Source organism: Panicum virgatum, chromosome 7N (assembly GCF_016808335.1).
Source record: "Panicum virgatum strain AP13 chromosome 7N, P.virgatum_v5, whole genome shotgun sequence".
Taxonomy (NCBI): Eukaryota; Viridiplantae; Streptophyta; class Magnoliopsida; order Poales; family Poaceae; genus Panicum; species Panicum virgatum.
Genome location: NC_053151.1, coordinates 46,121,139 through 46,142,439, shown reverse-complemented (window position 1 = coordinate 46,142,439; position 21,301 = coordinate 46,121,139). Strand labels below are relative to the sequence as shown.

At 43.4% G+C, this 21,301-nt stretch overlaps 4 protein-coding genes and 1 pseudogene across 6 annotated transcripts; all 5 read right to left on the bottom strand.

Annotated features, from left to right (window-relative positions):
* Nucleotides 1-341: 341 nt before the first annotated feature.
* On the bottom strand, nt 342-7,731 carry LOC120680737 (disease resistance protein RGA2-like). Of its 3 annotated transcripts, none has more exons than XM_039962263.1 (5): nt 7,298-7,731; nt 6,861-7,173; nt 1,998-6,587; nt 1,766-1,917; nt 342-780 (listed from the first exon to the last, which is right to left on the bottom strand). In XM_039962263.1, the coding sequence occupies exons 1-3, from the start codon at nt 7,596-7,598 to the stop codon at nt 2,651-2,653; spliced, it is 4,551 nt and encodes a 1,516-aa protein (XP_039818197.1). In that variant the 5' UTR covers nt 7,599-7,731; the 3' UTR covers nt 342-780; nt 1,766-1,917; nt 1,998-2,650. The 3 variants fall into 3 exon arrangements, with proteins under 3 accessions (XP_039818197.1, XP_039818198.1, XP_039818196.1); XM_039962264.1 differs by lacking the exon at nt 342-780 and adding an exon at nt 1,402-1,637; XM_039962262.1 differs by lacking the exon at nt 342-780 and having other exon boundaries at nt 1,575-1,917.
* A 2,476-nt stretch (nt 7,732-10,207) lies between these two features.
* On the bottom strand, nt 10,208-13,283 carry LOC120683004. Its single transcript, XM_039965018.1, has 2 exons — nt 11,193-13,283; nt 10,208-10,809 (listed from the first exon to the last, which is right to left on the bottom strand). Exons 1-2 carry the CDS (start codon nt 11,290-11,292, stop codon nt 10,358-10,360), a joined length of 552 nt encoding a protein of 183 aa, XP_039820952.1. The 5' UTR covers nt 11,293-13,283; the 3' UTR covers nt 10,208-10,357.
* A 271-nt stretch (nt 13,284-13,554) lies between these two features.
* On the bottom strand, nt 13,555-14,544 carry LOC120681330 (probable splicing factor 3A subunit 1). The gene is made up of 3 exons (XM_039962833.1): nt 14,463-14,544; nt 14,305-14,399; nt 13,555-14,198 (listed from the first exon to the last, which is right to left on the bottom strand). The coding sequence occupies exons 1-3, from the start codon at nt 14,542-14,544 to the stop codon at nt 13,917-13,919; spliced, it is 459 nt and encodes a 152-aa protein (XP_039818767.1). The 3' UTR covers nt 13,555-13,916.
* Nucleotides 14,545-14,737: 193 nt separating this feature from the next.
* On the bottom strand, nt 14,738-16,489 carry LOC120681329 (probable splicing factor 3A subunit 1). The gene is made up of 4 exons (XM_039962831.1): nt 16,415-16,489; nt 16,063-16,131; nt 15,666-15,932; nt 14,738-15,559 (listed from the first exon to the last, which is right to left on the bottom strand). Exons 1-4 carry the CDS (start codon nt 16,487-16,489, stop codon nt 15,278-15,280), a joined length of 693 nt encoding a protein of 230 aa, XP_039818765.1. The 3' UTR covers nt 14,738-15,277.
* On the bottom strand, nt 16,100-19,936 carry LOC120681328 (annotated as a pseudogene).
* Between the last annotated feature and the right edge of the window lie 1,365 nt (nt 19,937-21,301).

The window sequence follows — 21,301 nt, the reverse complement described above, 5'->3', positions numbered from 1 at the left end:
TTTTTCTCTCTCTCTCTCTCTAGTAGTAGCTCCATTACACCTGAAATAATTTGATGAGAAGCGACACCCGAATGTCTGTTGATTTGCCCCAATGGGAGGCGAGGATGCACTTCGGTTCCATCAGCAGACTCTTCCAAAGCTACATACCAACAGTCAACACAGCATTCTGACATTGATGAAATTAATACGGAGTACGTGCCTAATCAAAATGTGTCTGTGCAAAATAGAGTAATAGACCAACCAGATCCCTCACCAGATAGCGCATGCTCCAGAACCACACACAAACAGCAGGGTTCAAGGTATGTAAACTTACACTGCAGGAACCGAGTAGGCACAGGAGCTTGAAGGCATAAAGCTTGTCTGTACAGGCAAAGACAGACAACCTCTCTGCAACGAGGTGGTGATGGATCAAGCTCCGTACAACCTTCAAAGTTTTCAATATTGGCATAACTATGGCACTGGACAAGTAACATCCCAGCAGATTGAACAAGAAAAGTTCCACAGTCAGTATGTGGTCACCCCAGAATAAGACAAAATGCACTCATAACTATTAAGGTGGCATATCCCACACAGATGTTCAAATTTTCACAGACTAGCTGTCTAGCTGTATGCTCACTAGCTCAGGCTGATTTCCTATTTTCCCCCTTACCAAACCCAGGCAGCCCAGCTGATTTCTGGCAGAGCAATATGAGTTTGCTCCATCCCATCATCCTACCATTACTAATTGGAGATTTCTTTGTAGCCTCCATTTGAAGCCACCTAGAATCCTAGGTGAACACTCTGAAAAAATAGATAAATTCTATAAATTCTCGCAAAAATCAGAAACATCTAGCCATCAATCCAACAACTCTAATTATAATAACCATCGGAGTTGTTACGTTTCCTGCCATTATGAAAATAGACTAGACTAACTCCTTAAATATGTATCTAAATTATCCACCTCTGACATTATAAAAATCTAAAGTAACTCCCTAATTTTTGGGTAAATTACCCACCTATGCCATTATAAAAATAATACAAATACCCCCCTAAATTTGCATATAAATTATCCAATTATGTCATTATTATTACAAGTTAAATTACTCATAAATCTAAATCTAAATTATATAATTATAATAATATATTAAAGTACACCAATATAAAATTCTAAATTACCATTTCTATCATTATTAATATATTATTTATATTATTATTTATATAAAAATACTACCCGCGATATATGTCACCATATATTAATGTATGATGGAAGAGATAAGAATATCAATTCACAAACAAATAGTTCAACTAAACATATATTGAATACATATGGAGGTGTGATGCAAAATGAAATCTATTGTAACTAGATCATGATAAATATATATTTTAGAGTATGTGTTAGAATATTTAATAGACGAAAGGGTGTAAGATAGATAATTATAATTATTAACCTCATTCTTATATTAATTCTAATTAGCCCGTGCGGGAGCACGGGTTGATAGACTAGTATTGGTTAATCACACAAGAAAGGTTGAGAGCTGGAGGGTGCCTTTTTCATACTCACGCCGCATTTTTTATGGACAAAGATCCCTTCTGTGTGTAGTCAATAAAATAGAAATAATAAGGTCTTGGGTTCTCAGTTTGCATGATGAGATGAATAACTGTGAACAAAATTAGCATTCAGCAATATGAACCCGTGAGGACAAGGTTCATAAGCGAAATAAAACCCTTGTGGGACATGCCACGAGAAATTCAGTTTTTTATGCTTCGGGGTAAGAAAGAACCACACCTCTGGCCTCTGTCTGGCAAACATGAGCCCTGCGACAAGTGATCCCAAAGGGAAGGGGACGAGTGAACGGTTTCTTGAACAACATGTAGTTGCATGATAATAATCCGGAAGACGGTCAATTGCAGTAGACAAACGTACAGAAGCTTGAATACCTGCAAAGTGATGGCTTACTTTCACGAGACATCAAGGAATGTAAAACCCGAAGATAACATGATTAATGGAAGAGGTATACCATAGAAGGCAACAAAGTGAGACCCGCCGTGCCGGTAGACAAGTCTGCTTACCACCCAGTAATCAGTTCACATATTTTGTTAGAGAAAAGGTCTCCCCACTTTATTCCAGCGGAACAAAGCATTCTCAAGGTTTCAGCCTTGTACAATTCAGAGTTTAATGCGTATTCTAGGCGCGCCCGCTACAAAACTCAAGTTCTAGCAGAGAAAGAAATATCAGCCATGGCGCCGGAGACAAGACTCAACGCTTCCAACTCGGATGATGGTGGAGCCAATGTTGATGAAGGCAACGTCGCACTCCCCGAACCTCTTGCTGTCAGTCTTAATCAGTTCACATATGTCCAATCAATTTTGACCCTTGGCTTGCTTCTTGTTGTTGCTACCTTTCTGCACTGCTCAGTTAGCTCCTCGGGGCAACGCTTGATCACCAGTTCTTCCAGCGAAGGTGGGAGGCCCATTATTGGCAGCCTTAAGATACCTTCGCAATCAATGATCTCCAACCTCTTGAGGTAGGGAAGGCTGTGCAGACCCACAGGAAGATGTGCAAGGTTGCCGCAATACCCAAATCGGAGCTCCTGCAGGGACGTGAGGAGCTGAAGCGCACTCTCTTGCTCATCTGTTAATCTTGTCACTTCCCCCTCAGCATCGCTAAACTCTAGGCGTCGAAGGGAGGTGAGGTACTTGCAGAAGACATGGCAAGTAAAGAGTAATCATCGGTGCGAAGCCTTTCCAGTCCAGCGCACACCTCATAGCCCTGACTAGACAGGCCCTCCAGATAATGAGATAAGCCAGGGCAGCGGAATATGTCCAAATACCTGAGACCTCTGAGGGACCGGAAGTCCTCTAGTGTGTCAAGCGATTCACAATCGACAGTCAGCAATTCTTCCAGTGCTGTGCACAAACGCAGCTGTACTGATTTCAGATTTGGGTTGCCCTGCAGTTGTAATTTCCGGAGGCAGGTGAAATTACCCTCTAGCATGGAAAGTGATGCACAATCTTTGATCATCAAGCCTTCCAGTGTTGTACAGGTACATAGTTGTAGCGATTCCAACCCTGAGTTGTCCTCCAGCACTAATTCCTTGAGGCATGCGAAATTTCCCTCCAGTGCCGCGAGCGATTCACAACCATTAACCATCAACTCCTCCAGTGCTGTGCAGGAACGCAGCTGTAGCAATTCCAAACTTGAGCTGTAGGCTATTTCTAACTTTTTGAGGCAGTTGCGAACTTCTAGGAAGCAGGGCTGCAGCGTTTCTGGGGAACCGCTGATCTCAAGTTCGACAAGTGAATGCGGGAGAAGCCATCTTCCGTTTCGCTGGTCCTTGTTTTCGTATTTGTGCACCAAAGATGGGATCAGCTTGGGGCATCCCCGAATTGTTAGCTTTTCAAGGGAGGTGAATCCAGAGAAGCCATCCTCCCCCTGAAATGTTAGCTCATCGCAGCACATAATAATTATTTTCTTGAGAGAGGGGATGAGATTTGACGGAATGCGCAGGAGTCCCTCTGGTGTTGAGCTAGGTAATGTGTCTTCTGGATTACTAGCTGATGAAGCCCGTGGAGTTGTGGTGTGGTTTAATGAACTGCTCTCTGTCTCTTCTATCGACAGTCCTGATATCTGGTTACAAAGCTGCAAATCCAATTCCTCTAGGGCCGGTGCATGTCGCAGCATCACAGATAGCCACTTCCCAGATATTCCACAACAAAAAATATCTAGATGCTTGAGAGATGGGAGGACATTGAATTTCACATCTGCCATGTCTTCACGTGCATGCTCTGGCAGAATATCTGGAGAGAAAAGGTCGACACAATTTTCTAGATGCAAGCTAGTTAAGGCCCTGAGATTATGGATTGACAAAAAGTTGTCATCCAGTTTCGTTGGCTTATCAGGACATCTGAACAAAATATCCCATCCACGGTTGTAATGCCCCCTAATTGTCAATTTTCCATTGGTTGATCCCTTCATCTCTGGAAGTGTTGAAACTCTAGCGATGGATAATCTACAAACACTACTTGAAGGTGGTAGAGTATGTGATATTATTAGATTAGGACAGTCATGGATGGTAAGCTCGCTAAGACCGAACAACCATGACTTTTGCTCCATTATGATTTTTGCACAGCTATCGAACAGAGGAAATACCTTTAATACACCGCATCCCTCAATCATCAGTATCCTTGTGCTCCAGTTCAAGTCCCTCACTGAATTGCAGGAGCATCTCTCCAGCTTTGGCATCTTAATCAACACCAGCTCCTCCAACGGAGGAACTGTTACTTGCCTTACTTTCTGCATATTCCTTAACTTCAGCTTGGTAAGAAGTGGAAGCCTTTCTAGTGAGGGAAGTACTTGCAATTCTCTACAATCTTCCAAATGAAGTGTCTGCAGATAGGTGACTGAGACAGTGCTAGCAAGCCAATCTGGGAAGGTATAACTTCGATACCCAGAAATCTGAAGAAGATTTAGGTACTGATGTGGTTCGAAACCCTCAAGCACCTCTTTGCTGGTCCCTATTTCTACTATCTCGAAAGAAGTCTCAGAGTTCATGTCACCATCATATTCATCCTGTGACTGGTTATACTCCCATGACAAGTGCAGCTTTTCTAAGTGAAGTTTTTCTGTCAGATTTGCTCCATATGCCTGCTCTCTAGTTGCAACCTTTTCAAGCTGAGAAACACCAAGCTGAGCAAGCTCACTCATGGATTGAAGCTGTGCTATCTCAAAGTTGGTGCAATTTTTAACTTTAAAGTCATGCAGTTCCTGAAGAGAAGTCATTTTACCAATGCTACTGATTGAAGAGTGCACTGCCTTCGATGCAACAAGATGCCGTAGACTGATAAGGTTATTCATACCATTAGGTACAGTAGAATATGTATCCAAGCCAATATCTAATACTTGCAGGTGGTAGAATTTGCTCAGAGCTTCAGACAAAACTTCATTGTCCTCTTTGCCCCTAAGTTTTAGATATCGAACATGAGTACAATTCACCAAATTGCACACAGAATAACCGAAATCAGTATATGCTTCAGAAATTTGCAGTACCCGTAGATTCTGTGCCTTCTGGAATATGCCTTGCAAGGATTGGAGGAAGAAGTAGTCATACTTCCCAACTAGGACCAATGTCCTCAATTTTCTTGTTGAATTAACTACTCTTCGCAATTTTTCTTCAAACCTCTCATTACGAAGTATGTTCCCATGTTGACCTTCATGGTACGCAAAATAAGTTATAATTGACAAATGACGTATAGTTGGGAGTACATCTCTGCCTGCTAGATCATCTATGACTGCATATTCAGTTCCTGAAACCAGCCTTGCAAAGTCATGCATAAGAGGAGGCATAACATAGAATGTTTGATCACCTAGAGTGGGATCTTTAGTTTCAACTTGCTTAAAGAAGCCAGAGTTCAGCAAATCAGTGAGATAGTTCTGCCCTATCTCCTCCAATCTTTTAGTCCAATGGCTATATTTCACAAATCCCTGTGAGATCCAAGTACAGACCAGCTCATGGCTAAGAAACTGATAATTTTTTGGGAATATAGAACAATACAAGAAGCATTGTTGTAAGCAGTAAGGCAGCTCATCGTAGCTAACTTTCAAAGCATGCATGATGCCTCCATTGAGTTGCAGGGATTTCCATGTTTCGTTCTTTAGAATGTTACTCCAATGGTCAATTGTAAGCTGCTCTCTTAAAAGCATCCCTGCAGTTTCTGCTGCTAATGGGTTACCCTGTAATTTCTCTGCTATTTCTTGACCAATGATGGTTAGACTTGGGTGCTCTTTGTCATTATTATCACCAATTGCACATGTTTTAAACAACAGCCAGAAATCGTCATTCTGCAAACGACCTAACTCGATGGGTTCGACTGTGCCCATCCTTTTTGCAATAGACAATTTTCTAGTAGTCACAATAATCAGATTACCCTTGTCAGACTTCAAAGGAGCCAACAGTTTATTCCATCGGCAAGCATTGATGTCGCCCCAGACATCATCTAGAATAAGTAGAGTCCGCTTTGATGTGACATGAGTCACCAAGATCTCCTGAAGTCTAGCCAAGCTGCTTATCCCTACACACTTTTCTTCAGAAACAAAGTCTAGCATCTCCATTGTAAGTCTCACTTCGTCGAAGTTGCTAGACACCCAAATCCATATCCTATAATCAAACAGGCTTTTCACAGTTGTTTCATTGTATATGATTTGAGCTAGTGCTGTCTTCCCAATACCTCCGATACCTACAATAGGAAGAACAATCACACTGTCAGGCTTGGCTCCTCTCATATGCTCTATGATGGAGTTCTTCTCATCAACTCTCCCGTACATTTTGCATTGAACAAGACTTGACGTTTCTCGGCTTGAATCTGCAGCTGTGTTCTGATTGAGATTCGAACTTTCAACAGAGTTCGTTCCATATAGGTTCTGAAAATCATTGATAGCCTCTTGCAAATGATGAGTCGTCTGTTGGATTCTACTGCAAATTTCTGCCTTGTTGCAGAGGCAAGTGTTAGCTGCGGTGTTGTGTACTAACACCTCATCACTTCTCATTCTTTTTCTTCTATCTGAATCATGAGTCGAAACGGTGGCACCATTTTGTGCACCATCATCAGCACTACAAGAGGAAAAGGATCGTGGATGGTTACTGCAAGTTTATAACTGTAATTCATTTTTTTTGTTAGATTTATAACCGCAGTTCAGAACTATATATGTCATAGTTTTAAATAAAAATACATATAGCTTGTTTCTATTGCATATCCTAGGGTGCTGTTTCAGAACAATGCAAGTTTTTTTTTTGTCGACAACTAATCACAATTCACATTGCAAGATGCGCCAATGCAAGGATATGGATTCTGCATGCACAGATCCTCGAGATAAGTAGTACTACCTTGAAGATAATGGCGCTTGTTCAATTGCTGCACGTTTTCTCTTGCAATTCTCACTCTTGAGATGATTGTGCAGAACTGATGTCCCTTTAGTAGTCTCGCATCTAACCACCGTGTGACAGTGAATACACTCTGCTTTCACAGGCTTTCCGTCAGCATCTTCTTCTGTTATGCTGAATTCCTCCCATGCCTTGGACCGTTTCTTGCGGTCGTTTTTAGTATTTGGTATGCCAGAGTTGTCCCTCGATCCATCAACTAGCTGCGGTCCACCATTTACATCCGTGCCTTGGGGCTGATTATCCAAAGCAATCGTCCCTGCGCCAAAACAGAATGGAAACAGCATGGGAAAAATAATGGTGTCCGCAAAAAGCTTTCTTTTACTATCATCATACAAGCGTAGATGTGCAGTGAACAGACACATCCACACCCACACACATACCTCCCTGGACCTGGTGCTGGAGCCTGTAGTAGTCGAGCTCGTCGACCATGTCATCGGCGTCGTAGAGCAGCTCCTTGAGGCGACCGAGCGACCGGGCCAGCGGCCTGTTCTCCGCCGCCCTCCCCTTCACAGCAGCGACCACCGCCTCCGCCCTCTCGATCTCGGACTTGAGCCTCCCGGTGTCGTCGGTGAGCCCAACCTGGCGAATCCACGCCTCCATCTTGCCGGCGAAGAGGACCTCCAGGATGGTCCGCGCAAGCCAGAGCACGGCGGCCTCCACGTGAGGGTCTCCCACCTCCATCGTTGGCTCGTTGCGGCGGCGGAAACAGCGGCGGAGCAAAAGCAAAGCGTAGGTTATCGCGGTCAACGGAAATGCAAGGGATTGTTCAGGGGATGGAGGAGAGCACTGGGCGGCCACTAGAGCACAGCACAGTAGCTCTAGCACGGCATGTCCAAATAAGCCAATATAAAATAAGGAAAAAATCTGACACTTTTTTTTAGAAACACAGTATAAATGTGCAGACGCTCGCAAACGCACGTACATAACCTTACCTCTATGAGTACCTTCGAGAGACTGAGGCGGAGCTACACTCATTTCACTGATCTACACCCTCGAACTATTGTAAAAGTCCAATTTTTAACTTTCAACTATAAAACGGAACAAGATAGACCATCCAACTGTGGAAATCAGGCAAATTTGACCCCTTAGGTGGTTTTGAAAGTGGTTTGCGCTTTTCTAAAAAATAAAAATCTAATTAGATATTAAAAAAGATTAAAAAATAATTCATTTTAAATTAGAAAAATATGAAACTAGTACCAAATTTATTCTAAAAATGTAACATATCCATTATTGCTCCATTTGAATCTTAGTTATTTAAAAATAATATGCATAACTACAACCAAATATTACAATCATAAATAATTGAATGTGAATAACTAACAAGTATTGTGCTAATAAATTGGTTACATTTTAAATTTTGACACCTATTTCGTAATTTTTTGACTTAAAATAAATTACTTATGAATTTTAAGTTTAAAAATAAATATTTTTAATTCTCACAAAATGGAAAATAACCTTCAAAAGCACCTAAGGAGCTAAATTTACTCGGTTTTAACAGTTGGATGGTCTTTGTTATCCGGTTCCATAGTTGAAGGTTGAAAATCGGACTTTTGTGACAGTTTGAGGACGTGAACCGGACTTTTCCCTATAAAATATGAAGGCTCACTGATTACTTGATACTTGGACGGTTCAAAAGAAAAGGGCCACGCAAGCCGATATGTCATAAGGAATAATATTATGAGACGGAATGAAAGTATGAACTCGAGCCTGAATTGCATTAAGATGGCTTATTTCAAGCTTTCCAGGATAAAATAGGAAAAGCACTGTTGCATTTGTTATAGCAACATGCAACAAGGATAAAGATGATCCTGGTCTGCTGCTCCGTTTGCTATTTCTGCCTTTCTGTTTTCTTAACTCGAGAGGAAAGACATGTCTTCATCTGCAAACTGCAGCAGAGCAAGTTAAGCTTTTGTGTTACTTCCGTAGTTGTCTTGCACTCTTGCCTCTATGTTTTTATGACTGTTGAACACTTGAACTCGTCTAACGCCGGCTTGGAACTTTGCAAGCCACACGGAGCTACGAACGTTGTCTGATTTCTGAACGGTGCTTTCAGAATTCATTCAAATTACTCTAGTCTACTGATCCAAAATCATCTCGTTTGCTCTGCTTGGGGCCCTATTCTCAGCGGGAGAAGTGAACAGTGGACGAAAATATAACTGAATGTCTGAAGCTCAGGTGCAGTGCAGCCGTAGCCATTGGATGCCCGGTTCCCACCTCCCGCTGACAGAGCACTCGTGATCCTCCCCTGCCTATGTTCACCATTTTCTGCACAGTTAAGGGCGCCTGTATCTGAAGCTCACCTGTAGTGACTGCTAAATCGAAGCTTTTGTACACCAGTAGCTGCTATGTGGAGTATATCATTACCCTTTTTCGTTGTAACCTTCTTACATTTGCTCATTTAATAGAGAGAAAAGGAGGGGGGGGGTGGCGATAGTACGCGTATAATGCGAGAAGGCTCAGCTCCAGCAGTCTTCTCGCATCAACAACCTCAGGGGATCAAAGGGAGGCACATGCTTGTGCTTTAGTAAAGTGTCGCACGCACAAACCGATTACGACATGTTTAATCCGAGACCCAAACCGCATGTCGTAATCAGTTTGTGTCGACCATCATGGGTCAGTAGATAATAACAAATCCTAATCAGTAATCCCTAAAGCGACGTGGGTGTGTGGACCATCTCGACTTTGTGACCATGGAAGCACCTCACGGTTTGTTTGCAAGGCCGGGTCTTTCTCTCATGTATGTTTGTACGCGCGTCCGATCGTACAGAGCACGCGGACGCAAACAGCGTTTCAAATTTCGGCGAACTTTCGCTGAGTTTCGCGTAATTCAAGCTTTTCAGCCTAGAATGAAGTATGTAGCCACTGTTGTATATTGGACTGCTTTTGTGAACTAGTAGTTATGTGTAATAAGAATGGACTGTATGGTCAATGAACCGTGAACCTATTTTGGCATCGTGATCCTTTTTGTGCCATGAACTAACCTTGAACACTAAGAACTTGTGATATGGTGCCATGAACCTTGAATACTATGAACTTGCGATGAAATGTTCAATTCCATCAGCAGACTCTTCCAAGATTACGTATCAAGTATCAACAGTCAACATAGCATCCTGACATTGATTAATCGTGAAATACATGAATCGCCCTCTTATAATGGCCAGTTGGCCATGCACCTCGGAAAATCACAACAATTTCCTTTTACTGTGAAGGACAAATTACGAAAATATTAATCTGCCTCAAAAAGGCATGACGTAACATTTCAAACAAATAAGGTTACAACAAAACATACGTAGAGCCGAAACTGGCAACAATGGACTCGTGATTTAAGTACATGGAAGAGACACCCAACACTGGACATTAGTGCCATAAGCTAAGATAGTAATCCATGTAGTTCTAACATACATATACATTGACAGAGCGCGACTGTCTATACGGAGCTGCTACTTCGGCGCAGCAGAAGAAAACCCTCCAAGGCTGGCAACGACAATTAGAGGCAAGATGGAAAGGCCCATGATGATCTTACCAATGACTCGCCGACCACTGAGGTCCCCTGATACCCAGAAGCCTGCAGCCACCTCTGCAAGCCCAAACACCACAACGGCAATCAGAACACCGTAGTACACATAGACGAGCGACTCGCCGTTGTGGTGGAACACTCCCCGTGGCACCCTGAAGAAGATGAGGGAGAGCGCTGCTGCGGCTTCAAGGACACCACACAGAATCAGCGCCCCTGGTAGCTTCTCAGGGTCCTGTAGGGCGTCGGAGATGGCGCGCGTGATCTTGCCGAGGACATCCATTTGTGTATAGTGCCAGCCGAGTGCGATGCTTGGCGCCGGAGGGAATGAGTTTGCTTGGAGCTTGGATGGAGGAGGCAGACAAGAACTGTGATGTCCTGGTATTTATAGGAGACGTACAACCCGAATCACTAACCAAACCGAAAACCGAATGGCGGCATCCAAAGCTCCACTTTGCAGAGTATACAAGTCAAAAGGAGATGATTAGGACAAAGCCTGACAACGATATAACAAATAAGGACCTGGCCAGAATCCGAACCGCAACCGAAACCGAGCTTAGACATGCTTTGAGGTTAATGTTATAGGTTTTAAAATTTCATCAGATTCCAGTGCTTGCTGCTTTGATTTTATTTTATGGGTAAAATTTAATGAAATATGTGCAAATTTTGACTGAATTAATCCAGATTTCCTGGTAAAAGTAAAAAATTTATCCAAATTTGATAGATAAAAAGAGTATAAAATTAATTCAAACTGTACTGACCTGTATAAGTTTTTGGATCCACCAGTAAGCCTGGATACTTCAGGTTCTTGTCTAGAAAGATTGCCTGGTGCATGCAACCAGAGTCAAAACTCAAAACCATAGACTTGACTCGGAGCTTGTTTTGTTGCTTGCACCTTTATGAAATTTCCTCATACAGTCATACTGAAACCGAAGCACAGAGATTTCGGTTTCCGGCCCGGTGGTGCAGTTGTGCACATACATGCCTGAGTTCGACCGGTTGATGTGACACTTGATGTTGTCATCATTGAAAAGCATGTGCTTTACTACATCTGGTACAGGAAAGAAGTTTAGCTTTGTTGTTCTGTTCTGTTGGGAAAGACAAACACCATATGAGGGAAAGGTATGTTAGAAGTTAAAATATTTCATGTTACGGCCTTATGGGCCCACGGTGCAGACACACCTTACTTTGAAGCCTGTCTTAGAACTGAATAAGCTTCCAGTATTTGAACCTTGTCATCAAGACTGGTATGAGCAGCTTGCAGATATCAGTAAAAGATATGGAAATGCATTAGCACCACCACATCTTCAATAATTTTCTTGAGAAGCGTACCTTAAATGACTACTGATTAGCACCAATGGTGAAAAGCCAAGCAGTGAAACACCCAGCAGATGTACCTGCATTCCATCAGCAAACTCTTCCAAGATAGCATCCCAACAGTTTATCTCTAGCTTTATATAAAAAAAACTTATATCTAGCTTTATAAAAAAAAGTTTATCTCTAGCTTCATAAAATGACTTGTCAAAACTTGAACCAGCTAGAACTTGAACAACCAGCTAGCTCAAAAAATAGCACGTGACACAAAACAGCATAAAACAAAAGGCATTGAGGTCTGTAAATTTACACTACGTTCACAAATGAGGCACATGAGTTTGGTGACAATAAGCCCCAAAACTTATGTGTGAAGGTAATGACAGACAGCCTCGGCAGTCAATGATCTGTTGGTTCAATCTATCAAAATGAAATGTGGTGAAGGATCAAGATTTTCACTGTACCAAGATGTTGGCAAATTATGGTCCTCAACTGCATAGTTGCAGATCAAGGAGTGATGGCATAATCATGGCATGAGAGAACTAACAGCAGAACCAATCATGAAAAGTCTTATAATAAGCATATGTTTAAACTCTAATCTGCACTGAAGTAATTCAGGGTGAAAGTGTCCAAAGATACCACAAATGACACTAATCAAATAAATTAAAATTCAAGGAGACACACTTTGACTGTGTGTTTGCAGCATATGTGTGCTGAAGATGATGACTATAGACCGCAGTGGTTAAGATAATAGCAGCTTGCATGTCTGCCAGGAGACTTCATAGGAGGAAACTAAGAGAATAAACTGAATCACTAAACGTAGCTCTGCAAGTACCTGGAGGGAAATTAATAGCTGAAGTGCTATCTTGTTCCTCTAACAGTGAGGAGAGAAATGTCATCAGTTTCAAGCCAACCCAGTCTGGGATAGAGATTGAGACCTCCAGTCTTGATTTTCCCCACTTCCTTGACCCTGGTAGTTCAATTTGAGCGTTGCCATGGAAAGCTTGGGATTCTTTGGAAAGAGGCACTTCTGATAGATTTTGCTTTGATGCACCATGGGTATAAGTAGTTTGCGGCATCCTGTGATATTTAGTACCTCAAGGGAGGTGAATCCTGGAAATCGTTCCATGCTGTTGAAAAATACAACTTCAGGGAAGTGATATGTGCAACTTCTTGACAAATATGTAGACAGGCTGCAGAATTTTCAAGACAACCTGTTCATCTGTGTCAACACTCAACACTGTTCTTGCTGTAGTAGAGAAGAATATATACAGCAATGACAGTTGTATGATATGTTCTTCTATTTCTCAAGTTAGTGGATTAGAACTATCTTCCAACAGTCTATGATTGCCAGATCAAGGGAGCAGACACATGGAGTCTAATCAATAAGTATCTTGCAAACAGTGCAGGCAGGATCTGTGTATTACATTGTAAGACCCATGCAGCATTTTCCTTGGTGACAGCAACCTGGGACAGTCGTTTATATGCAATATATCATAGATGAATTCAATGAATGTTTGAAATGAACATAAACCAGGCTGGGGCAGCTTATGATGTGAAAGTTAAATATGCTAGTCAAGTAATTGAATGCCACTACCTTATCATCCAAGGCGCTCAACTCTTCAGATGAACTGTAAAAAGCAACCAATACTTGGTATTTCCATTGCTGAAACCCCACAGATACATACAGATAACTTGGAAGACCATTCAGCAGGAGGAGGAAGACACGACTTCCCCAAAGAAAAATTCACTCGACATACTCCCATAAGAAAGATAAAATCATAACGCAGAAAATAGGAGCTCTGCAGACACTAAGACCAACCAGAAGAAGCTAAAGAAGACATGTGATACAGAGTTTAAGTGGCCAACTGGCCAAGGTATCCAGTAGCAACAACAACAACATAGCCTTTTTTCCCAAGCAAGTTGAGGTAGGCTATCCAGTAGCAAACCTCCAGTAAAATATTACAAGCTACGTCAAGGTAGAACCTCACACCATTGACATAAGAGGAAAGAACAGCGTTCATATAACGCCAAAGATTGTGCTCAATAAAATAATACAAAAAATACCGCAGCAAGATCCAGTAAAAAGGTTCTCCATGATAGCTCTGAACAATGGTTCTAAGCATTAACCTGACACTGTGCTGAGGTTGAAAAGGCTTTCATTTCTTTCTCCTTCATTTCTTTCTCCATTTATTTCTCCTACCACGCTCCCTCAGTGTTAGATTGATCACCACTCCAGGACCCACATTGTAGTAAGCAAGAGAAAGGTTGTATTTGAGGAAACTAGTCCTCACGCTCAACTTCTGCTTATTAGCAGGGAGCTGCAACTCTCCAGCATTCTGCTCCTTCAAACTACCTACTGTGTCTGACAGTGATTGGACGTGAATCTCCAAAACTTGGCCATGCAGATTTCCTTCATCAAGGTTGGGTACAGATACTGAGATGATAACAGGACCCTGCAGACAGGAGACTGCATTAGAATACCACATGTCTATATAGCAAAATAACTAGAACAACATGTAATGTAAGGACAAAATAAAAATGGACTGCCAGTGCCATTACCGGATGCTGAGTGAGGAACTGCTCTGCCGGGATAAGAGAAGCATCATCTGCTCTCTGCCTCTTTGGTTCTGGTTCATCAGGTGGAGATGGCTGCTCTTAGCAGGAGGTTGTGGAGGCAGAGGCGGTGCTGAAGGCTGAGGGATTCCAACAGGATTGACCATGGGTGTCATGTGTGGTGGCGAGGGCATTGGAAATGAGCACGGTGGAACAGGCATAAACTGAGTCTGATGTAAGACCCATGCAGCATTTTCCTTGGTGACAGCAACCTGGGACAGTCGTTTATATGCAATATATCATAGATGAATTCAATGAATGTTTGAAATGAACATAAACCAGGCTGGGGCAGCTTATGATGTGAAAGTTAAATATGCTAGTCAAGTAATTGAATGCCACTACCTTCTCATCCAAGGCGCTCAACTCTTCAGATGAACTGTAAAAAGCAACCAATACTTGGTATTTCCATTGCTGAAACCCCACAGATACATACAGATAACTTGGAAGACCATTCAGCAGGAGGAGGAAGACACGACTTCCCCAAAGAAAAATTCACTCGACATACTCCCATAAGAAAGATAAAATCATAACGCAGAAAATAGGAGCTCTGCAGACACTAAGACCAACCAGAAGAAGCTAAAGAAGACATGTGATACAGAGTTTAAGTGGCCAACTGGCCAAGGTATCCAGTAGCAACAACAACAACATAGCCTTTTTTCCCAAGCAAGTTGAAGTAGGCTATCCAGTAGCAAACCTCCAGTAAAATATTACAAGCTACGTCAAGGTAGAACCTCACACCATTGACATAAGAGGAAAGAACAGCGTTCATATAACGCCAAAGATTGTGCTCAATAAAATAATACAAAAAATACCGCGGCAAGATCCAGTAAAAAGGTTCTCCATGATAGCTCTGAACAATGGTTCTAAGCATTAACCTGACACTGTGCTGAGGTTGAAAAGGCTTTCATTTCTTTCTCCTTCATTTCTTTCTCCATTTATTTCTCCTACCACGCTCCCTCAGTGTTAGATTGATCACCACTCCAGGACCCACATTGTAGTAAGCAAGAGAAAGGTTGTATTTGAGGAAACTAGTCCTCACGCTCAACTTCTGCTTATTAGCAGGGAGCAGCAACTCTCCAGCAATCTGCTCCTTCAAACTACCTACTGTGTCTGACAGTGATTGGACGTGAATCTCCAAAACTTGGCCATGCAGATTTCCTTCATCAAGGTTGGGTACAGATACTGAGATGATAACAGGACCCTGCAGACAGGAGACTGCATTAGAATACCACATGTCTATATAGCAAAATAACTAGAACAACATGTAATGTAAGGACAAAATAAAAAAGGACTGCCAGTGCCATTACCGGATGCTGAGTGAGGAACTGCTCTGCCGGGATAAGAGAAGCATCATCTGCTCTCTGCCTCTTTGGTTCTGGTTCATCAGGTGGAGGTGGCTGCTCTTCAGCAGGAGGTTGTGGAGGCAGAGGCGGTGCTGGAGGCTGAGGGATTCCAACAGGATTGACCATGGGTGTCATGTGTGGTGGCGAGGGCATTGAAAATGAGCACGGTGGAACAGGCATAAACTGAGTCTGATGTAAGACCCATGCAGCATTTTCCTTGGTGACAGCAACCTGGGACAGTCGTTTATATGCAATATATCATAGATGAATTCAATGAATGTTTGAAATGAACATAAACCAGGCTGGGGCAGCTTATGATGTGAAAGTTAAATATGCTAGTCAAGTAATTGAATGCCACTACCTTCTCATCCAAGGCGCTCAACTCTTCAGATGAACTGTAAAAAGCAACCAATACTTGGTATTTCCATTGCTGAAACCCCACAGATACATACAGATAACTTGGAAGACCATTCAGCAGGAGGAGGAAGACACGACTTCCCCAAAGAAAAATTCACTCGACATACTCCCATAAGAAAGATAAAATCATAACGCAGAAAATAGGAGCTCTGCAGACACTAAGACCAACCAGAAGAAGCTAAAGAAGACATGTGATACAGAGTTTAAGTGGCCAACTGGCCAAGGTATCCAGTAGCAACAACAACAACATAGTCTTTTTTCCCAAGCAAGTTGAGGTAGGCTATCCAGTAGCAAACCTCCAGTAAAATATTACAAGCTACGTCAAGGTAGAACCTCACACCATTGACATAAGAGGAAAGAACAGCGTTCATATAACGCCAAAGATTGTGCTCAATAAAATAATACAAAAAATACCGCGGCAAGATCCAGTAAAAAGGTTCTCCATGATAGCTCTGAACAATGGTTCTAAGCATTAACCTGACACTGTGCTGAGGTTGAAAAGGCTTTCATTTCTTTCTCCTTCATTTCTTTCTCCATTTATTTCTCCTACCACGCTCCCTCAGTGTTAGATTGATCACCACTCCAGGACCCACATTGTAGTAAGCAAGAGAAAGGTTGTATTTGAGGAAACTAGTCCTCACGCTCAACTTCTGCTTATTAGCAGGGAGCTGCAACTCTCCAGCAATCTGCTCCTTCAAACTACCTACTGTGTCTGACAGTGATTGGACGTGAATCTCCAAAACTTGGCCATGCAGATTTCCTTCATCAAGGTTGGGTACAGATACTGAGATGATAGCAGGACCCTGCAGACAGGAGACTGCATTAGAATACCACATGTCTATATAGCAAAATAACTAGAACAACATGTAATGTAAGGACAAAATAAAAATGGACTGCCAGTGCCATTACCGGATGCTGAGTGAGGAACTGCTCTGCCGGGATAAGAGAAGCATCATCTGCTCTCTGCCTCTTTGGTTCTGGTTCATCAGGTGGAGGTGGCTGCTCTTCAGCAGGAGGTTGTGGAGGCAGAGGCGGTGCTGGAGGCTGAGGGATTCCAACAGGATTGACCATGGGTGTCATGTGTGGTGGCGAGGGCATTGGAAATGAGCACGGTGGAACAGGCATAAACTGAGTCTGACCAGGAGGCGGAGGAATATTGGTTGGCATATGAACCATCTGGCCTAGCATCCTGATCATCTGCAGCTGCCCTGTTATCTGTTGTGGAGGTGGATGCATGTGAGGCATCATATGTGGAACTCCAGGCATGAGGACCTGGTGGTGGGACAGAATACGGTGCTGGAGGGACAACAAAGCGAGGAACATTAACAAGAGGAAGTGGCTGAGGAGGTCGGGGCAATTGCATGCCACACCGGAGAAGCGGAGCTGGACCAGGAACATGAGCATTTGAAACATCAAACTGTTCCTCACCACCCTGAGGCTGAGACAATGCATGAGTGGCAGTCCGACCAAAGCTTCCGGAATGACCATCCCAAATAACCTGCTTCGGCTGCTCATTCCTTTTCTTTTCAATTTCTGTCTTAACAGCATTAGAAACCTCCTCCTCGGTGGTCCCAAAAATATCAGGGCGAGTGCGAGCAAGACCAACAATGCTCCTTGAAATCTCATCATCAAGTGCAAGGGTGGTCTCCTAAACTTGGCCAGCATCCTCTCTTTCTGCTCCTTGCACTTAGGGTCAATGAGTGAGATGTGCATGCGTTCCTCCATCTCGCTGATGGGAATCAGCTCCCCAGTGACCGGTAAGACAACAAACATGGTTCGATCCCTCTCTGCAGGGATCCTCTCCTCAGGCCTCTTGTAGTTTTTGGCAATCCTCATAGGAGCCTCATCATCACCAGCCACCTTAACCTGCGCTGCTCCTTCATTCTCCTCAAGCCATGCTGCCCGCATTCCTTCCTCAACAAGTTGCATCTCCTCTTCATCCATTTCCATCTCAACCTCCTTAGCTGGTTCAGCCATTTCCATCGCTTCCTCCTCTCCCAAATTCGGCACTTCAACTCTTCCAGAGTGGGTGGCACAGGAAGCCCCTCGTATTCATCCTCTACAAATTCAATTGTCTCAACAACAACAACAAAATCATGCCAGTCGATCATTGACATCTGCATCCTTTCCTGCTCAATCTCATCCTCCGCCTGCTGCCTTGCCTGCTCCTGCAACCGATCCCACTCCAACCGATTCAGGCATCTCTCCAGCACATAGTCAGATCCTTCGACCCCTCCCTCAACTCCTTTAACAGTGCAGGCACCCCCTCTTCCTGCCTCAGCACCCTCGAGTATGCATCCGTTAGTGACGTGAAGAATGGGAACATGTTGTGCGTGGGCCTGATGAAATGGAACTGCATGTCGTTGCTCTCCCGCTGTGCCAGGCTCGTCAGGAAGTTATCCAATTTCCGGGCCACGAACTGCGCTGTCAGCTTGATGAAGTCCAACTCCTCCCCTGTGATGCCATCGGGCAGCCACACCGTGTACAACTCCGCCTTGGGCGGCACCAGCACCTTGGCAGGCGGCGCCACGCGGAAGGGCGCGGAGTGGTCGGGCTTCGCATCTGCCGCCGCCGCAGCGCCATCAGTAGGTGCGGCGGCGCCGTCCGCCGGGGCCGACGCTGGCGCAGCGGCGGGGGCTCCGTCGAGCTAGGCGCGGCGATCTCGGAGACGCGGTGCTGGTAGTAGGCGTAGTAGGGATCGGAGGGCTGGAAGAAGTTGAATTTGGCGTTGCCCTGGTTGTGGGAGATGATGCGGCGCTCGAACTCGGGCCCGTTCTTGGCGACGAAGACGGCGGTCTTCTCGATGATGGCGCTGATGTCGGGCAGAGGGTGGATGATGCCGATAGAGTGCGCGTGTCGCCGGCGGGTCCACCTTCGCGCCGGGAAAGGGGCGTGGGAGGCGCCGTCTGCTGCTGCTTGTCGGCGTCACCGACCGCGCCTCCGCTGCCATCCGGCGCGGGGAGAGTCAGGATGGGGCTCACCATGGCGGCGGCGATGGGGATTGGGGTTTCGGCGGGGAGGTAGCTTGTTCGGGAGTCGAGACTCGACTCTCCGGAGACGGAGGCCGGGACGGTAGGCAGATTTGGGCCGACTCCCCGGAGACGGAGGCCGGGACGGTAGGCAGATTTGGGCCGGAATTCTTTTGACTTTTGAGGCGGTTCGAAGTGATGTTGTTTTCGATACCGACGTATTCACGTATGAACCTCAGTTGGCCCATTTGCTTTATTCGAATTTGAATTTGAAATGAAAACTCTATAGTATGTTCCTTTGACTATACAAATATTTTTTTGATTAATATAATACATAGCTGGCTTGTCAGCCAGCCAACAGTATTTTTCTCATACAACAAATCAACATCAGTCACCAATTATCAGTCAGTCAGCAGTACTTTTCTCTTATAATAAATTAGTATCAACTATCATCCATAGCTAGCTCAACAGAGCGATTGATTTTTTTAAGATGAATGCCCACTTTTTTCTAGCAAACATGCTACATTTTATCGCTACTTGTTGGTGTAGTTATTTGTGGGGGCAATCTCTTTCCTTTTCATCATTCGTGGACAACAAAAGAAAAAAAAAACTCCCTACTGGCTACAAAATATCTCTCCCCATTCTACAGTGCAATAAACCTCCGAAACTAAAAGTCAAACATACAGTTCCATTGATTTCTTTTGATCTCTAAGATGATAAATTCGGTGAGCTAGTGAGATAACAAGCATATACATTTCTGCAGCCATAACTCATAAGACATCTTTTTAATAATGGAAACAAGTTTCAAGTCTCTAAAAAGTATACACAGCCAAATGAATCATAAGACATAACGGGTGTAAAGTAATGATATAAATTTAGGCAACAAAAACTGAACGTGTAAGTGCAGTAACTCAATTCACTAACAAAGATAGTATAAATATCCACTGTAATATTGGTGGACTCAAAACAAATATATAAGTTTGTTTTAGGATAGATGGGATCATCCCCACCTGATTTGTTTCATTATGAATTATAACAGCTTGGGTAATAATTAAAGTTTATATTGTTTGCCTAGCATAAGACAAATTGTGGTATAACCACATGTAGTGCCCGCTAACGCCGAGATATGAGGAGCTCGGCGTGCTACCCCTGTCGCGCTGAGGCTTGCCACGTCAACGCCAGCGTGACAGGTACTCGGCGTGGGGTGATGCAACGCCAAGGTCTGCTACAGTACAAACTAGCTAAGTCCACATGTTCATACTTGTGCATTCATTATCTTGTAAAATACATAGAAAAATAAATATCCTTTACGTGATAAAAATACTTGAACTCCTAAAATGTTTGCTAAAAGTTATAAAAAATTAATTATGCATGGTGGTGGAATTGAAAATGCATGCATGTCCCTTAAAATACGTTTCCTTCTCATTAATTATTTAAAGATATCCAAAATTCTTCAAGCTCGTCATATGTGTTGTTTGATGCACACATTTTCCAATTAATAATTGGAACATTTGGTCACTAACATATACTCCCTCCATCTATTTTTCTAGGACGTATGAGCTTGTACTCCAGATACCAAGGTAGCTCCTAGAGTCTTGCGCCATCGTTAACTGTGGTGGGTCTTATGCCACGTGGCAATTGTGTTACATGAAGGGCATGCAATGTCCTTGTGATTTGAACCAAGCACCACCAATTACAGAATTCGATCTCAGTAGTCCCAAGGTTGATGGGGCGGTTCTGAGGGGCTGCGCCCTACATAACCAGAAAAGTTGATTTTGCTCATATGCCCTACGAAAATAGATGGAGGGAGTACATTGTAATATTCAATTATGAAAATGATTAAGCGTTAATCTTATCAGCACTATTTGCAGCCTGGACTTCAAACACACATGACACATTGGTCCGGTTTCGGTTCCTTATCGTGCAAGCGGCCTCTCGTTCAAATTTGAAGCTTGATCTTATAAGTTTGTTATCCATTTGTTGCAGACTGGACTTCAAACATACATTTGAGCTTATCTGTTCTGTATCCTGGACTGTAGACCGGCTAAGACTTTGTTTCTTTGCTATGCAATTGAATTAGGGGTATGTTACTAGGAGTTCTCAAAATTGGGGTTATGCCACTTGAGTTTTGCCTGCGTGGGCTTTTTCACGTATCCTATCCTCCGATAAAACCGCGGATTTAGAGTTTGCCTTTCCGCTGCTCCGGGTACTCGC